The sequence below is a fragment of the Xenia sp. Carnegie-2017 genome, unplaced genomic scaffold (genome assembly GCF_021976095.1).
Source record: "Xenia sp. Carnegie-2017 unplaced genomic scaffold, XeniaSp_v1 HiC_scaffold_25, whole genome shotgun sequence".
Classification (NCBI taxonomy): Eukaryota; Metazoa; Cnidaria; class Anthozoa; order Malacalcyonacea; family Xeniidae; genus Xenia; species Xenia sp. Carnegie-2017.
In genome coordinates this window covers 559,889-577,085 of record NW_025813488.1, presented here as the reverse complement: position 1 = coordinate 577,085, position 17,197 = coordinate 559,889, and the positions used below count along the sequence as shown (strand labels likewise).

The following is a 17,197-nucleotide window of genomic DNA, read 5'->3' as shown; positions in this document are numbered from 1 at the left end:
CCCACATGTACACATTGAGTACCTATTTTTAGACCACTATTTTACTTGAAAGTATAGAGGAGTGTATACTCATCTATTTTGTGCTATCTATACATATTTGTGTTAAGCCATTGTTTCTGTCCTTTGCATTCTATGGTAGATGAAGGATTTTTATTTTTTTTGGAAGGGAGGGACACCCCGTGAATGTTACATACATTTATTGCGCGTTGTTTAAAAAGACTGACATTTTCAGGTTATATATTATGAAGATCTAATTTCTATGGGAAATATTCGGAAGGGTGCAGTCGCCCCTCTTTGCCCCAACCCAACCCCTTTTTAGCACCTCTGGTAGATAATGACATTGTGTGTTGGATCTAAGATGAAGGACATCAATTAAAAATCAAAGGGTTTCCAAGAAACTTTAGGGGTACCATTGCATATGTGTCTGGAGATAATCTTGGTTGCTAAGAAGTAGGAGGTTTTAAGATTGGCTCTGCTGCAAATCTTAAGTGTCGTGAATGCTTGGGTTTGTCTATTGATCTAGCTACAAAGGTAAAAATAAATACTTATTACGAAAGGCACAGGTTTTAACTGTGACTATATTTTTCATGTATTGTAAATGATGTTTCCGTTGCAGATTGCAGTAACTAACAGTCATACAGGCAATGCTAATTTTTACCCTCAAGACCAGAGGAGCTTCCTATTGTGCAACCTTTGTAAAATACCTAGCATTCATTGATACGTGTGGCGAATGGATGCCCAGCTTTATTCAATATTTTCACTTTCATATAGCTCCATGAGCAACATTAACTGAGAACCAGAGAGTCGTATAATTTTATCAGCAGAAGGCTGTTAGAAGACGAGGATGGAGCTATATCTGTTCAAACTGGCATTTGTCATCCATCCATTCTAAATGAATCGCGGTATTTCCATGCTGTTGGGGGCTTACCAGGGGATGCAATGCATGATATTCTTGAGGACTGACTTCAATATGAAGCCAAAGAATTTTTAAAGCATGCTATCCTTCGTGAAAAGTTCCTTTCATTGGATGAATTAAACGACCGTCTTATCCATTTTGATTTTGGTTATTCTAATGACAAGAATAGACCATCAGCAATTAGTATGAAGACATTAAATGCGACACACAATTCTCTTGAAGAAGATGAAAAGCCTCAGCTCTTCATATTACTGCTTGAAATAGTTGAATTGGTGTTTTCACCTGTCATTAGTGGTGAACGAGCGAGCTACTTGCAGACTATAATTGAAGAACATCATATGCGATTTGTTGAACAGTACCCCGCTGCATCTATTATCCCCAAGATGCACTACATAATCCACTACCAAGAACCATTGTCAGGTAACTGCTTTGTAGAAAAACAAACAGTAGAATTATACAAAATTATATAATGGCTAATGGTAAATGGCATGCCAATTATTTTTAGTAATGTAATTTACATTGTGAAACCTTATTATTGTGATATTTAGTCTAGTTCAAGGCAATGTACAAGTTTCACAATTAATACTTTTGCAGGCTTGGCCCAATGGTACGATCTTGGTGCATGAGGTTTTAGTCAAAGCACACACTTCAAGCAAGTTGCTGTTTCCCTTGGAAATTTCATCAATGTGCCATTTACAGTTGTTATATTATGAAGCCTCTTGAATGTGGATCAGGTATATACATTACTTAAATATTGAATGACAATATTTATTTAACCTGCAGAGAAAATTAGTGTAAGTGATAAATGTTTGTGTCTTTGAGGTTGTACAATCCAAACATGAAATGGTTCAATGCCCAAATTCCCTGAAGTCTCTGCATTTACATTTTTATCAGCTGTCAACTTTTGCAATAATTTTTACTTGCTGCACATTCTTTTTGTCATTGTCAAGGTTCGCAACATTCAGTTTTACATGATCCATCAAAAGAAGAATTAAAGCAAATTGATGGCCACTTGAATGATCAAGATCTTGTGTACAAGTAAGTGGACATACAAGTAAGTTGTCATGTCTCATCCATGGGAAATTTTTCTACAACCATTGGCTCTGCTTGGTGTGCAATATCTGACCTATGTGTGCTCATTAATAAATGAAAATTTTGAAGTATGTACTATTTTTTTATAGGACTTCCTGGGTAAAAATCCTTGGAACACTCTACAAAATTGTGGCAATTATCCATGTGGGCTTCAACAATTTTCTGCCTGTTTTTGCTGAGATTAAATCAATCCATGTTTTAAACTCATCAATTGAAAGGGTGTATTTTGCCGCTGAAATTTTGTAACAAAACAGTTTTGTGAGCATTACCGTACCTATGTTGTAAACAGAACAGTACATCCTGAAATTCAGTTTTACCCACAAAGATCATTGCAGTACTATCTCCCACTTCACTTCCTGAATCCTGTCTGTTCACATAACCAGACACATGTTTTGCCTAAATGTGATATTCACGATTACAATTAATACCAATATTTACTGATTTAAAATATGCAGTGTGCATGTTCATAGCAAATATCACCACATTGTAAAGTATGCCTATCAAATTGCTGAAAACTGCCATTACTTCATCATAAAGCAAAGAACAAATTCCATTTTTAATGAAAACAGTGCATTTCTTAAAGTTCCCTAAGGGATATTTTCTTGTAAATGTGAGAAATATGATAACTAGAGTTGCAGGTTTACACTTCAAGTATTTTCAACTAAAAATAGGCTTTTAGTTGACCAGATTGAAGCATATGTAACAATGTGTTTTTCTTTGTTCAGAATCAGTATAGGGGTAATATTCAGTATTGAAGCTGACTTACAGCAAACAACAAGATTCATGAGCAAAGACTTAAATGACAAGGCGTACATATAAAAGAAATAAATATTTTGTTGTTCATTTAGAAAATATATAGCTAAGACATCTTGAATTTATGTGATACTTTTAAGTTCACTAACTCTTTATATTGAAAAAAAAACACAGTTAAATAATCTCAAATGGGTACAACAAAAAATCTTACAAAAATTTTTTGAGAACTAAAATATCAGATCTTTGTCATAATATGTGATTTAGTTTGTTCAAAAGCAATTAAAACTGCTAAAATGCAAAAAATACTTTCGTACTAGACAATACCTGACATATTTTGTTATTTGCCGTTCACTCCTACAACAATTGAATCACTTTCAAAACCATTACAAACAAAGCAAATGGTCGTCGTCAAAAACTCTTCACTTTGAATGATAATAGAATATTATTTTTCCTGCAATATCATAGACATCTATGGCCGTTATCATAGTGAAAACAGCAATCGAAACGCGGTTAAATTTCGAATAACTTAAAAAAAAATTAAGAGAATGTTACTTGAATGCAGGGGTGTGACTTGAGTTCCGAGAATGGAGAGGAGAAACGTTGCAGAATTTGATTTGCCCAACAAAAACGTAGTGTAATTTTGTATGTTAATACCAGCAAAATCGCTTTTTACTTAGTTATGAGTTGATCCAAACGTCATCGCTAATATTTGCCTTTTTTAAATTTCCGAAAAATTAAATGCTTTGCTCGACAAAACTGCTAACTTTTTGAAGGGGAGAAGCTGAGCCACCACATACTAATCCCCTCTCCAGGATTTACACCCCTGTTTCAACGTTACTGATACAGCAATTTACGATTTGTGCACGCTAAATTTACATGTATATTATCATGGGAATCATCTCTTACAAACTATAAAGAACTTAAAATTCAATGCAATATTTAGTTGTGAAATATTCGGAAAAGCGGTCAATTTCGGTAAATCTCAGCGGCAACGGACGAAATCCGCCATTTTTTTGGCGTCATCAGATATCTAAGGCTGCGCTTGAGATAGCCGCTCCAGTTATTATAGAACTCAATGAGTTGCTCTCGAACCAATGAGGTATTTGCCGGTTGCCAGTCTCCCTTAACTTTGCGCGGTTTTTGCAATGCATTTTGGGATCGCCAGGGGGCAAACATTTCTTCAGAAATTTATCTGTAATAGTGATATTTTTGAGAATTCTAAATTTAAAGCACCTACTTCCATTATAATGGCTATTTGTTGTAATCGGTATTCGTAACCAGTTGGGAGAAAAGAAATAAAAGTATGTGGAGACGGCAATTGCTTTTATCGAGCAGTTGTGTTGGCTATAAACGGTGAAAGCGACGAAAACTTTGCTCACATTCGAGAAATGTGTAACGATATTTTGATACAAAATCCGGCTACTTTTCGACCGTATTTATTTCGATACGAATCGATGGAAAAGCACCTGGAGCGAAGCATTATGTCCGGTACGTGGGAAGAAACAGTGGATATGTACGCTTGTGCCACGGCCTTGCAGCATGAAATTTGTGTTTATGCTATGCTTGAGCAGAAATGGTTTTATTTCACTCCTCGCCTGGAGTTACGTCCATTGTTAAAATATCATCCAATCTGTGATTGTCCAATCACTTTGTCTTGCATACTTTCACAGAGCTGCTTGCCATTTCAATCATTTTGCAACCTATCAATAGTTGTTGTCTCGCCCCAATGCCTGCCAATGAATACCAACCACCTGTGTTGGTTGATCTTGAACTTAAGGAAGAACCATCTCTTTCTAATAACCAATCATCTCTACTCAAAACTAGAACTGTACCTTGTCCATCAAAACCTAAAACAATATCCCGCAAATCCAAACCCCAAAACACATCTTGTCTATGTAAACATAAAACCATATTTTGTAAAACCAAACAAGAAAAGCTTGAAAATGAAAACATTGCGAAGAATGTTGACACTAATACAGCTGTCATGGATGAGCAATTTCACCAGAGAAATAATTTCAAAGACTGGAAAGTTAAAGATTTGAAAAGGTGTACCAACTACAAACTATTTAAAATCTGATCTCATAAAGTTAGTAGAAGCCACTGAGGAGGCAAAACTACCTATTGATCCTGATTTTTCAAAGGATTCCTTGGAGCATTGCTTCAAGAACGATTGACACTTCCTGCTGGAAAGCCCCTTCAAGATCCAATTAAAATGACCCATACATCAAATGACATGTCAGCTTTACCAACATTTGGACTGTTGGATATTTTCAATCATTTAATAGTTAGTAAAGCAGAATATGACAAAGAAATGTTGGCATCTTGGAGAACATTTGATGATTATAAATTACACCAAAATGGTCATGTAAGGAATTTATATGGAACTATTTTCTAGAACAATGATGATATCAAGTTTCACATTGTCATTAGCAATGTTTTACCCTCACAAAGGGACAAAACACCAGAAGGCATGAAAGAATACAGATCCCGGTTCATACTTTCACCAAACGGCTCTGTGTTTTCTGTGTAGACGTCACTTCCTGTTGAATATTACTTCCGCTTATAATGTATATATATAGAGGACATTTAGATAAGAGGGCACTTAATAAAAACTCTACATGGTGGCAGCGATAGGATTCTGTCTAAAATGGTAAAGACCAGTGGACAAGAGACGTGGAGATAAATAAGAAATGGCATTTCAAACACAAATTCCATTGCCAGAAAAATTAGAATCGAAAAAGCCCGAAGATTGGAAGCGATGGATTGAACGATTCGAATGTTATCGCATCGCAGCTGGCTTAGACGAAAAAGATGATAAAGTACAAATCAATACTTTGGTATATGCTATGGGAGGCAATACCAATGATCTTTTAAAAAGCTTTCAAATAAGCGAAAGAGATATGGTGTACGGAAATGTTGTAGAACAATTTGCATCGCACTTTGTTGGTCGATCGAACACAATTTTCGAGCGTGCTCGGTTCAATAAACGAATACAGGGTGAAAAAGAATCAGTCATCGACTTTGTGGAAGATTTGTACAAACTGGCGGAAACTTGCCAATTCGGAACACTGAAAGACGAGTTGATATGAGACAGAATTGTCGTCGGTATACAAAATGCAAACCTTTCACAAAGGCTAATGCAAGATGATAAATTAACATTGGAGAAAGCTATTAGGGAGGTGAAATATCATCGGAGCTTGTCAAGCACCATCACGATATTCTAAAAGGAGACAGCGAAAATGGGCTGATTGGTCGCGTAAGAACAAATCAACGAAAAGGTAATGATACGACACAAAAATCGAAGTTAAAATGGAATCAGAATAGGAGTCCCGATCAACATTCGAGAAAGAAAAACCGTCAATGTTCTCGATGTGGAAGATCAACAATTCACAAAAGAGAGGATTGTCCAGCGAACAATAAAACTTGTTTAAAGTGTAATATACAAGGGCATTTTGCAGGGGTATGCAGAAGTAACTCAAGCGCAAAAATTCAATCAGTTGATGACAAAAGCACGGATTCCCCAGGAGATATTTTTTTGGGACAATTAACGATATAGAAAATGAGGGAAAATGGGCAATCGACTTATTATTAGGAAAGTCTAAAGTGAAAATTAAGATTGATACGGTCGCTGTTGTGACGGTGATTCCAGAACCGGTGTTTATGCAAACAGGCATAACTTGGATGCAATCAACTAATAAAGAATTGTTCGGGCCAAATCAAGCAAAGCTGTCAGTAAAGGGAAAAATTTGAGCAAAATTGAGAACTGCTACTTCAAAAACAACAGAGCAAGATATTTATATTGTGAAAAATTTGAAAGAGCCATTGGTGGGACGTCCAGCTATCAATGCCCTTGATCTAATAGCGACAGTCGAAGCGATTCAGTCAAATGATGCAAGTGATATGGAAGAAGAAATAAAGGTTACTTATCCAAACTTGTTTAAAGGTCTGGGTGAATTAGACGGAGAATACAACATCAAATTAAAACCTGGTGCTATCCCATTTGCGTTAACCACACCTAGAAGAATACCTTTAACGATGACAAAGAAAGTTCATGATGAATTGACGCGCATGGAAAAACTTGGCGTTATTTCAAAGGTTAATATTCCTACCGATTGGTGCGCTGGTATGGTTGTTGTTCCAAAAGCAGATGCTAAAATAAGGATCTGTGTTGATTTCACAAAGTTAAATGAGTGGGTCTTGCGAGAAATTTATCCACTTCCGAAGATCGAAAGTCTTTTGGCAGAAATAAGAGGATCAAAATATTTTTCGAAGCTAGATTGTAACTACATTTATTACTCCGTTCGGAAGATTCTGTTTCAACAGAATGCCTTTCGCTATTAAATCTGCACCTGAGTATTTTCAGAAAAGGATGAAACAGATGCTGGAGAAACAAGATGGTTAAGTAAGCATAATTGACGACGTACTTGTTCATGGAAAGACAAAAAATGAACACGACAGTAGACTGAAAGCTGTGCTGAAAAAATTTGACAATGCTGGAGTAACACTAAATCCTGAGAAGTGTGAGTTTGCTAAGAAGATGGTAAAGTTTGCAGGTAATATAGTGAGTGAAGATGGAATTCAAGTAGACCCAGAAAAGATTGAAGCAGTACAAGGTATGGAAGTGCCACAAAATGTGAGTGAAGTGCGAAGATTTTTGGGAATGGTTAATCAATTGGGAAAATTCATTCCAAATTTGTCTGAAAAAACAAAACCTATTAGAGATCTATTGAGTACAAAGAATGAATTTCAGTGGGGAGGTGCTCAACAAAAAGCTTTTGAAGAGATGAAAACTGAATTAAGTTCTGTACGAGTTTTAGCCTATTATGACCCAACGAAGCGAACTGTTTTGGCAGCCGACGCATCGTCGTATGGTATAGGAGCAGTTCTTTGGCAATTAAATAAGAAAGGAGAAAATAAACCAGTCGCTTATGCGTCAAAATCAATGACAACTACCGAAGAACGATGTGCTCAGATTGAAAAGGAAGCATTGGCAACAACTTGGGCTTGTGAGAAATTTAATGATTATATTTTAGGAATGGATTTTGCGATAGAAACAGATCATAAACCCTTGGTTCCTCTGCTTAGCTCGAAGATATTAGACCAACTTCCTCCAAGAATACAGAGATTCAAGATGAGGCTGATGAAATATTCGTTTACTATTCGTCACATACTAGGAAAAGAGTTGGTTGTAGCGGATGTATTGTCTCGAGCTCCTATTATGAAACAACCTACAAAATCTGATAACAATTTATCCCAAGATTTGAACATTTATGTTGCACAGATTGTTCAAAACATACCAGCTAGTGAGAGAAGGCTAGAAGAAATTCGCCGACACCAACAAGAAGATCCGGTTTGTACGAAACTTGTGGAATTTTGTTCGGAAGGTTGGCCGGACAGAAATCGAATTACTAGTACCTTGTTACCTTATTATTTTGAAAGAGCAACAATTACAATGCAGAAAAGAATGTTAATGAAAGACTCCCGCTTAATAATTCCATCATCGCTACGTTTAGATATTCTAGAAAAGATTCATGCTGGCTATCAAGGCATCCGTAAGAGTCGTGAAAGAGCAAGAGAATCTGTTTGGTGGCCTGGACTAAGTAAGCACATTGAAAACATGGTTACTGATTGTTCCATTTGTTGTAAATACAGAGAAAATCATGCAGAGCCGTTACTAACAACGTGTTTTCTTCAACGACCGTGGCAGAAAGTTGCTACAGACTTGTTTGAACATAGCGGAAAAAATTATGTGCTTGTAGTAGATTATTATTCTAGATAGCTATTTTGAAATTGCTCCTTTGAAAAAAAGCACAACTGCAGAAGATGTTATCAATCATATGAAATCCATATTTTCTCGTCATGGTATACCAGAAACAGTTGTGTCGGATAATGGTCCACAGTATGCTGCAGCTGTTTTTTCCAAATTTGCTGAAGAATGGGGATTTACACATTTAAGAAGTAGTTCTCGCTATCCTCAAAGTAATGGAGAAGCAGAAAGGGCTGTAAAAACTGCAAAAAAATTAATCATAAAATCCGAAGATCCTTATTCAGGTTTACTTGCATACAGATCATCACCATTCCAGAACGGGTACTCACCAGCAGAATTATTAATGTGGAGGAAATTACGTTCTAATCTACCAGTAATATCCGAAAAGTTAACTCCAAAGCTTGCTGATACGGCAAAATTGAGAAGAGACGAAGAAAGTTACAAACGACGTCAAGCAGAAAACTTTAATTGTCGTCACAGAGCTTCAGTCCTTCCAGACTTGAGTCCTGATGAAAAGGTTTGGGTAAAAGATATAAAATCACCAGCTGTGGTTGTGGGAAAAACCGATGAACCAAGATCATATATAGTCAGGACAGAGCAGTCTGTTTTAAGAAGAAATAGAAAACATCTTATCCCTGATCCTGAAAATCTGAGGGAAAACAGTGAGTTGAACGAAAGAAGAAAGATGAGTTTCAGTGATAAGAACGAAGTGAACGAATCTTCAAGTAGTTTGGACAATGAACAGGAATCGAAGGTAATTCGAACCCGTTCAGGAAGAATTATTAAACCCCCAAATAGATTGAACTTAGAAAACTTTTGAAAGATATTTTTTGTATAGTTATAGGTATAAATATTTATTATTAATTAGTTATTCTTTATATTAAAAAGGGAAGATGTGTAGACGTCACTTCCTGTTGAATATTACTTCCGCTTATAATGTATATATATAGAGGACATTTAGATAAGAGACACTTAATAAAAACTCTACATTTTCTGCCTTTTGTGAATGTAAAGGTGGTTCAGAACAGGGATGCAAGCACTTGGGTGCTTGTATGTTTGAACTTGAAGGGTTCTTTGTCAGGTGAAAGAACTTCAGTGACTTCACTTCCAGTATATTGGCAACCAAAGCCAACACCAAGAAATAAGCCCTTGCCATTGCTGGAAATGAAAATTTGTCACTCGGTGAAATCCAAACGGAAAAGGAAACATGTATCTCTCGACGACTCTTGAGTTGACTCATTTGACCCAATGCCAAATCGTATGAGAACCACAATAAGTGAAGTAGACAAAGTAGAATTTGCCAGGAAGTTGAGAGACATTGATGAAAATTCTGGTATTTTGGATTTCCTTCCTGAGTGCCCATATTCAGACAAAGTAAAAAAAATGAAAACTGTTTTTAAACTTTATAGTCCTAACACAGAAACAAAAGCTAAAATATTTGCAAGGGAAAATCAACATTTGATTAAAAAAAGAGTGAAGAAAGCCTGTGATACCTTCATTAGCACATTAAAATGCACTGAAGAAGAACAATTGTTCATTTCAGCTGCAACAAAAGGACAATCCAAAAATGAGGAATGGCATAAAATGAGACATGCCGTGGTAACAGGCAAAAAAGTCAAAGCTATTTACACCAGACAAAAAACAAAAGAGCGCAACCCTTCGGCTGATTTATCAAAAACTGTTGCTAATTTCTTGGAAGACAAGAACAATTTGATAAACTCAAATGCTATGCAATATTGACTAGACAAAGAAAAAGGGGCTCTGTATCTTAACAGGAGACTGCGTACAAAGAAGCATGAAAAAGTTAAAATAGAAGAACCTGGGTTACTTGTTGACCCCAAAAATTTATGGATGGGAGTGAGTTTGAATGGAATATGGTAATGTGAATGTTGTGGTTCAAGGACACTTGAAATTAAGTGCCCTCTAACATGCAAGAATATGGATCCCAAATCTGCATTTTTCTCAACAGCTATTGGTGGGAAAACTAATGATAGTGCAAAGAAAGTGTTGAAAGGAACCATTTACATTACTTTCAAGTCCAAATGGGTATGGCTATAAGCCAAATCAACAAATGTGATTTTATTGTATTTACAGAAAAAGAAATTGATAAAGTATAAATACCATTTGATGCTGACTTCTGTAGTGATGTATTTAAAACTGTGTTTCTTTTCTATAAGAATTATATTATTAGTAATCTTTTATTGACATATGTGCAATGATAAAATTTTATAATTACAAATGATAGTTTTTCAAAATAAAACTATTAAGTATAATTTATTTTAGATTATGTAAGGATTACTTTATACCACGCTTTCCTAAATTACATATAGCGGCATACAAAAACAAAATGTTGTCCAAAACTGGTTTTAATGTCAATGGAATAACTCCTGATAAAATCTGAATTGCTTTAGTTTCATTATATTCCTTTCAACATGAGATCTTAATGATGCAACACGGCCGAGTATGAGTTGTTCCACGAGAGGAAAGTCTTGGTCCACGACAATAGGCAGGAGAAATAAGGTGAACTTTCTTCACCACAAGTAGATCTCTTGACCTTGTCATGCCAACCTGGACGATCGACATTTACAAACATGTAGAGAAACTTCGTGTTATTTATATTTTGTGTGTTAGTGCCAGACCTAATAGAGAGCTATTTCGCACGATAATACTGGCAACATAAGTAAAATGCCTAAAAGAAATAAATATTTGACTCGTGCATTAGGTTGGATTTAAGTAATTGTTGCGAAGATAATATTTTGAAAGTTATAATCGTATTGTGCAAGACAAGGCGCGCTTTTTTTAAAGGTCTGCCTCAAATTCGTCGTCAATGGCATCATTAAAAAACTTCTCTTTCTAAACATCATTGTCGTCATCAATATCTACATTTGTGCATGCAGTACACGACCAAACATCTGTGTACTTCACTCCTGCTTTGTTACATGAACAACGTTGTGAGTTACAGCACGTTACAGCCAGTCCTACAACAACAATGAACGTTATCAAGTAGGAAATCCGGCGCTAGGGGAATGGTCATCCATACGATTTCAGACTTGCAGTTTCCCGTCACTCGTTTGCCACCCATTTTCATCTGGAGGAGGAATATCCATTTGTGGTTGTAAACAGAAAGGCCAAAGCGCAGCTTGGTAGTTTGACCAACGAATATGTTGAAGCAAACTGTCACACGTTGGTGGTAGTTGCTCATCTGAACACTTTCCTGCCTTGAACAACGATAGCCGACATTTGTTGAAGCCTCAAAGTTCTTTTCACCGTAAACAAACAAATCAATTTAGTTGAAAAACAATTTCTTCTGACGGGGGAAATGCACTTCCTAAGAAACTAAATGAGTTTAAATATTTGTGATTACGTAGAAGAATGTTTCATGCTGTTTTTTCCCTTTCCATAAAAAGAACTGGTGCTCAGTGGCGTAGCCAGCCCGCTAATTTGGTCGTGCTATGTAAATTTAAGACCATTATCATTATTCATTTCTTTAGAAATATATTGTTTTTACAGTGAGTGAACACAGAAAAATTTACATAGCACGACCAAACTTGCGGGCTGGCTACGCTCCTGCTGGTGCTGTCAAATACCTTAGGTTGAAGTTTGATTTGGATTCTACGAAGTCATTGGTCGGGAGCTAAGAGTCATGTGAGAACGCGCGCGATCCATGAAGCTCATTCTTCAAAGATGCGATCATATGAAAATATGAAAATAAAGCGTGTGAACAGGACAAGGTCCCTATTACAAAATTTTGTATCCCAGACGGGTGGACACATCAGTCCTTACCTCCCGACCAATGACCTTACAGAATTCAAATCAAACTTCAACTTAGGGTAAGTTTCGTTTAATTTTTAACTTCTACTTCATCATTGGTCATTGGTGGCTAAGGAGCCACGTGAGACTTCAAAGCAATATGATCACAAGGATGGCATATATATATAAACCATAAACATCGAGAAATTAAAAACATGTTTATGCGTAAAGCTACGTGATTGAACTGAACAACTCATTACTGTAGTTCAAGTCCTTCTGAATAGGCAAATTATAAAATTTTTGAAATGTCAGATCTGAATTCGAGCCTTGAGGCAACTAGATCAATATCAGATGTAAACTGAGCACACTGTATTATATGTGACAGGATAGCAGAGTCAAGAGCCCACTCACTGGAGCCTGAGGCCCTACGCGACTCTTTATCAGCAAGGGTATTTTTTATCCCGAGAATATGTGAAGCGGAAAGCCATACCTTATTATTTACACACCAATCCCATACTGATCTACAAGCGATATTGCATTCTCTAGAGTAGCTTGTACCCATATTGTTTAAGGTAACTAGAGCTGTCGTATTGTCAATAAGCACATAAACATGATTACCTTTCACCTCATTGCACAATGCTTTTAGTGTCATAAGCACTGCTAATATTTCCAGATAGTTTATATGAAAGAAGACTCTGTATGAGTCAAATGGCCCCCTGTGCTAGTGTGTTCCAACATCCCATCCCAAACAGTTGTTGAGGCATCGGTTTGTATAACCGCATTATACGTGCTATGGGATTATACCATTGAGTTCTATAAGACCTGGAGGGGAAAAGGGCCTGGATCCCGTGGTCAAAAACATGGCGGTAATGGCGGATTTTGGTGGTCAAAACTTCCACTTTGAAATTTTTTTTCAATATTCACTCCCTCCTGATTTTTTATACGAACGATAACAAGTGAGAAAAAAACAATTACGCTACCGACAGCATATCATGTGACAATAATGCTTCCGCATTGCGTGAAAACACAGTACACACACACATCAAGATAAAGAAAATCGACGGTAGAGAAACGCATATTTTGGCTGTAACATTTAATTTATTTAATTTAACATTTAACATTTAACCTTTTAAAAGGGAAAATCAAACGGCATTCTTTAGAAGACCTGTCAATCTCGTCAAACATATACATTATTTCATGCTTCTGTGTGTTTACTGTTTCTAAACAGTTTGGTGCAACTATTTTTCTTGCTCAAATGGATAAATCTGTGTTAAATGCTCCTAAGGAAGCGAGAAAATATTTGCTTCAGTTCTACGACATAAGTCAACTGAAAATTTACCATTGATAAGTATCATAAGTGTATTGTCATTACCTGATAAATCTACTGAAAACTCATAAAGAAAGTATGTTGAACTAGAAGAGCTACAAATAAAAAAAAATTCAAAACACCATGATATGTTGGTTGGAAATTTGTATTTTGTAAACTGCTTGGCAGAACCTTGGGTCTATTACTGAAAACAACTACATTAATTTTCCATTGAAATTACAAACTTGGAAACTAAAGTGCATTGGTTTCTCTGACAAAAACACTCTGTCTATTGCTGCATGAAGTCAAAATAGTTAATTGACAGTGTAGGCGAAGAAATTTATCAAGTTCTATAGATATTATTGTGTATTAATTACAGTCTTTTGGAATTGTGTAATGTATGACAAGAACAAGATATAAGTTTTCAAAAATGCTAACCCCTTCGAGCACTACTACTCTTCTGTTTTGCTTGAACAACTTACAGCTACCAATACTAATTATATCTACAAACTAACGATTGGGAATTAAATGATAAACAGCTTGATAAATCTTTGCATTTTTCATGAAGACTTTGAATTTGTTTCTTTTATCTTTTGGTAAAAAAATATTAATGAAAGACTTACAAATCAAGTTTCTCAAAAATAGTATTTTGTTTTAAGAAACTAAACAAAATTGAAAAGGTCACATGTTGAAGACAGACTTTGCTTCTTTGACTAGGTTGCTTGACCATGAGCAATTTGAATTTGTTTACAATTTGCTTAAAGAATTCTTTTTATTGATTTGTACTAATTCTTCATAAGACACAAAGAATTTCTTTGCCATCTATTTTTGCTTCCTCCACATTCAACTTCATTCTAACCAATGCATCTGATGTGAATTTGTGGATCACCTGGAATCATACCAAGTATGGATTTGGTGAGATGAGACAATATGTATAATTATTCATGCATATTAATGATATAATCATAAGCTATTGTTGAACAAAAATTTCAAGGTAGGAGTAAGTCTTAGCATATTTTTCAACACACTTCTTTTATCTTGGTTTTCAAGTATTAACCTGTTTACAATAACAATTAATACTTCATTTACAGAAACACTAAGTAGTACTTTAAAACTGTTTGCATAAATCCAACTTTCCAAACCCATTATAATTGTCTACACTATACAGTCAGTCAAATTGAGCAGGCAAGTAGTTTAATAGTTATTTTTATTATACAGCATATACCGTAGTTCTCGTTAACTTTGCATGGCACTGCATTCAATTTCAACACAACTCTGTTGTAAACTTTCCCTTCATCTTTTAAAAAAATATGAACTAATTCTGCCCCATTTTGGGAGGTAAACTCAATTCAAATCAGGAGAGTTTGGCTTGATCATGATACAAGATGGATGCAAACCTCAATAAAAATTGGCTGCTTCGCCACGTCTGGCGAGTGATAAAGTGAAGAACAAACAAGACTGGACCAAAATAACTTTAAATCAAAACTTAGTGGTAGAGACACTCTTCAAGTATCGTGCTAAAAACAAAATAGTAAAACTACTACTGTACTACTTACCAGAGTCATGAAATGTTTCCTTTTCTATCGCTATTTCAGCATCCGCACACCACGGAAGTTTGCAGATTGTTTAATAAATAAAATTTTAAAAAAGTGTATATGTTAGGAAAATAGTTTTGATATTTTCTATACTTCCAATCGTGGTGGTCAAATCAGGGTGGGCGACAAAAATTTTATTTCATGAGCCCGCGTCTCTCCGTTGACTTTGACCACCAAAATCCGCCATGTTTTTGACCACGCGGCCGCGCGCTAATAATCTATAGTAATTTTGTTGACGTTTCCCCTCCAGGTCTTATAGAACTCAATGAATTATACATTAAATGTACTGGGGACAGAAGCCATCCACCATTGTAGATCATTGATACTAGATTTGGATAAGTTCACAAAAGTATTAAAATTCCCCTTTATTCTTCCTCAGAGCATCATTTTCATCCATGTCAATGCTGCGGTATTGAAGTGAACCAAACATAACAGCAGGAAAACTTGCTGTCATCATGTCAACAAGTGATGCAACCTCACGAATAATGTTTCTAGGTTTTGAAAGCACATCTCGGCAGAATTTAATTAAACCTTCTGTTCTATCTGGAGTTAAAACGATTTTCATTTCCACTGAGTCTAATATGAAGGTACGTTTACTTTTGTGTTGGTGACATGACTGATTTTTCCGGTTGAGCAATAAGACGTAGCCAGTGAAAAATACTCAAAGTACATTTTACATTTGTAACACAGTCTACATAATCACCTCCTTGCAAATAGGAGTCATTTATGTACCCTGATGACTCATGACCTTGTTGTGAAAGCAAGGTTTAAGCATTTAGTAAGCATACGAGGGCAACATGCAAGCCCATTGGGAAAGCAAACAAATTTGTATAATTTTCCTTGCCAACGAAACTTGAGGTACTTTTGGTGACCTAGGGAGATAGGTACGGTCACAGGGGCGGATCCAGACCGATGCAACCGATGTGAATGCATCGGTGAAAATTTTTAGATAATAAAATCTACGAGTTTGCATTTTAATGAAATAAATTGGCAATATTATTTAAAACACATTTTATTGTGATATATTGTTTACTTATACTATACATTTGGCAGTTTTAAGCTAAAATTTGTTCTAGAAATAACATTTGTGTTCTCCGATAATTTTGTCATATTTCACGACACAAAGAGGGAAAGAAAAGCCGATAAAATTTAGCGAAATCTTGCGTGAATACGTAATTACTAAGTTGCCAGCACGTCACAGTAGATGGAAGATGCATCGTTACGTCACAGTAGATTTGCTATGCATCGGTCGATGCATCTATCCCGAGTCCTTTTCCGCGTGGAATCTACTGTGACATGAGCAAAACGATTGTTTTAGGGTCTCACGTCACGCTAGATTTTGCCGCTGAGCGATGCATTTTCCATAATTTTGTAATTGTGGCACATGGCACCGATGCATTGCATTTGAGCATTGAACTGTAATGTTGTTATTTGATCACTATGATATAAGTTTCGTCTTGACGAAACGTTACGCTTCTAAATAAATATCTCTTTTTATGCATTAAATGGCTCTTTTAAAAGCACTTTGCTGGGCTTTGATGTTTATATTAAGAATTCACTTGATATAACTCGAGATCATGATCGAAGCCATGCCTGTCGAGAATATCAAACACAATCTGTGTACTCTGCTACGAGAAGAGAACCTTTGGATATTGATGGAGTGCGTCAAAGTTGTGAAACGAAAGCTGCTACTTTAATTTCAAAATTCTCTCCTCGGAGTCCCTTTTAAAAGGGGAAATTGGGAGAGATGAGTCATTCGAAATATTAATTCGTGAACACTTGACAGTTATTGGCAAAGTGAAGAACTAAGAGTTTTAAAGCAAGGAATTTTACCTTTATGCGTGGGTATTTTATATGGAAACAGTGTAAACTCTTCAGACTCAGACTGTAGTCTTATAGATAACAACGAACAATTATTTAAACTTATACGTGATGCCATATTACTTATACAGCACTTATATTTATATTCATATGTAGGACAATACAAACTATAATATGTAAGGATGCGTACCATTTTA

At 35.8% G+C, this 17,197-nt stretch overlaps 1 protein-coding gene across 1 annotated transcript; it reads left to right on the top strand.

Moving 5' to 3' along the window:
* The first annotated feature begins 7,298 nt into the window (after positions 1–7,298).
* On the top strand, positions 7,299–16,908 carry LOC124453393. The gene is made up of 4 exons (XM_047004212.1): positions 7,299–8,145; positions 8,275–8,361; positions 8,537–9,282; positions 16,732–16,908. The coding sequence occupies exons 1-4, from the start codon at positions 7,299–7,301 to the stop codon at positions 16,906–16,908; spliced, it is 1,857 nt and encodes a 618-aa protein (XP_046860168.1).
* Positions 16,909–17,197: the final 289 nt, after the last annotated feature.

Excerpts from the sequence above, each read along its gene's own strand:
- LOC124453393 (XM_047004212.1), top strand. The coding sequence starts at position 7,299 with ATGGTAAAGTTTGCAGGTAATATAGTGAGTGAAGATGGAATTCAAGTA. Across the intron at positions 8,362-8,536 it reads TGTTTGGTGGCCTGGACTAA|ATAGCTATTTTGAAATTGCT; the intron begins GTAAGCACATTG and ends TTATTATTCTAG. Across the intron at positions 9,283-16,731 it reads ACAATGAACAGGAATCGAAG|AATTCACTTGATATAACTCG; the intron begins GTAATTCGAACC and ends GTTTATATTAAG.